Below are 1,281 nucleotides of genomic sequence, written 5' to 3'. Positions count from 1 at the left end.
TCACGGACCCTCTGGTGGCCCGCCCGCCCATCGCCGTGTTTACTGGAGGCATGTTGACCATCAGCTCTTACGACTGTGCCCCCAAGTTCAGTGCCGAGAGCTTGGACAAAACTTCAGGGCCTCGGAACAGGGCAGAGAACTGTGGGAAAGGCCAGCACCAGGCGGCCTTCGCCCCGGCAGCCATCAACAGGTCGATCCCCTGCAAGGTCATCGTGGATCACAGCGCCACCCTGGCCTCCGCAGTGTCCCTTTAGGGATCAGCAGGCCAGAGCCGGCCGCCACCGAAAGCATCGATCCCGGGCCCAGTGTCATCGCCGGGTCTGCAGCCAAACCAGACAGCAAACCGACGCAGGCCCCCTGCCCAGGCCTCCGGGAGGCGCCCCTGGTCCTTCCCGAGACACTACACGAGGCGACGGCGCCTGGCAACAGCTTTGCTGAGCAGGCCCGTGGCCCGGCCACTTTCAAAAGTGAAGCCGACACAACCGGTGGCGGCCCGTACACCGCAGGCGGCAGGCTGAGCTGGAAGGAGGAGGCCGTGAGGAGCACTGGGCCGCCGGGCAGCCACTCAGGGCCGAGCAGACAGAAGGAGCGTCCAGAGCTGGGCTGTGCCAAGGCCGTCAAAGCCGAGCGCGCCGGCTACTCACACGTGGCGGAGCTCCACCCCAGGAGCCTCCTGCCGGGGGTCCCTCTCCCCCCGAAGCCCGAGCCCCAGGCAGTGGACAGAGCGGACAGGGGCTTCCGAGTGGACACTGGGGACCTCCCCGGCCCCGAGCGGCCCCCTCCGGCCACGGAGGCAGCCCCGGGGGTGCAGCAGGCGCAGAACAGGAAGGTCCCCACCTCGGGCCCCGGGGACGAGGCGGTGTCCTTGGCTGCGGACACCCTGAAAAGAGCGCCCAACGCAGGCAGCTCGAGCTGCCGTCTGTCGTCCGTGGAGGCGAACAACCCACTGGTGACCCAGCTCCTGCAGGGCAACCTGCCTCTGGAGAAAGTGTTGCCGCAGCCCCGGCTGGGAGCCAAGCTGGAAATCAACAGGCTCCCGGCGCCCCTTCAACCTACCTCAGCGGGGAAAGCTGCCGCGGAGAGGAGCGTCGTGGAAATGCCCTCCAGCTCCCCGAACCCCGACGGGAAGGGCTACCTGGCGGGGACCCTCGCGCCGCTCCACATGCGAAAGCGGGAGAACCACCCCAAAAAGAGAGCGGCCAGGGCGGCGGGGGAGCACGCTCAAGTCAAATGCGAGCCAGGGAGGTTGCTGGTGGAGCCGGAGGTCAAGGCCCTGCCCTG

The 1,281-nt window shown here is 68.1% G+C and overlaps 1 protein-coding gene across 1 annotated transcript in view; it reads left to right on the top strand.

Annotated features, from left to right (window-relative positions):
* Nucleotides 1–1,281, top strand: part of ASXL3 (additional sex combs like transcriptional regulator 3) — a 94,336-nt gene that overhangs the window by 92,013 nt on the left and 1,042 nt on the right. The window contains 2 exon segments of the mRNA XM_014542002.1: nt 2–246; nt 249–1,280. Coding sequence (XP_014397488.1) covers nt 2–246; nt 249–1,280 — 1,277 coding nt within the window.

The sequence above is a fragment of the Myotis brandtii genome, unplaced genomic scaffold (assembly GCF_000412655.1).
Source record: "Myotis brandtii unplaced genomic scaffold, ASM41265v1 scaffold289, whole genome shotgun sequence".
Lineage (NCBI taxonomy): Eukaryota > Metazoa > Chordata > Mammalia > Chiroptera > Vespertilionidae > Myotis > Myotis brandtii.
The sequence above is the reverse complement of the archived record's forward strand: the minus strand, read 5'-3'. Positions and strand labels throughout refer to the sequence as shown.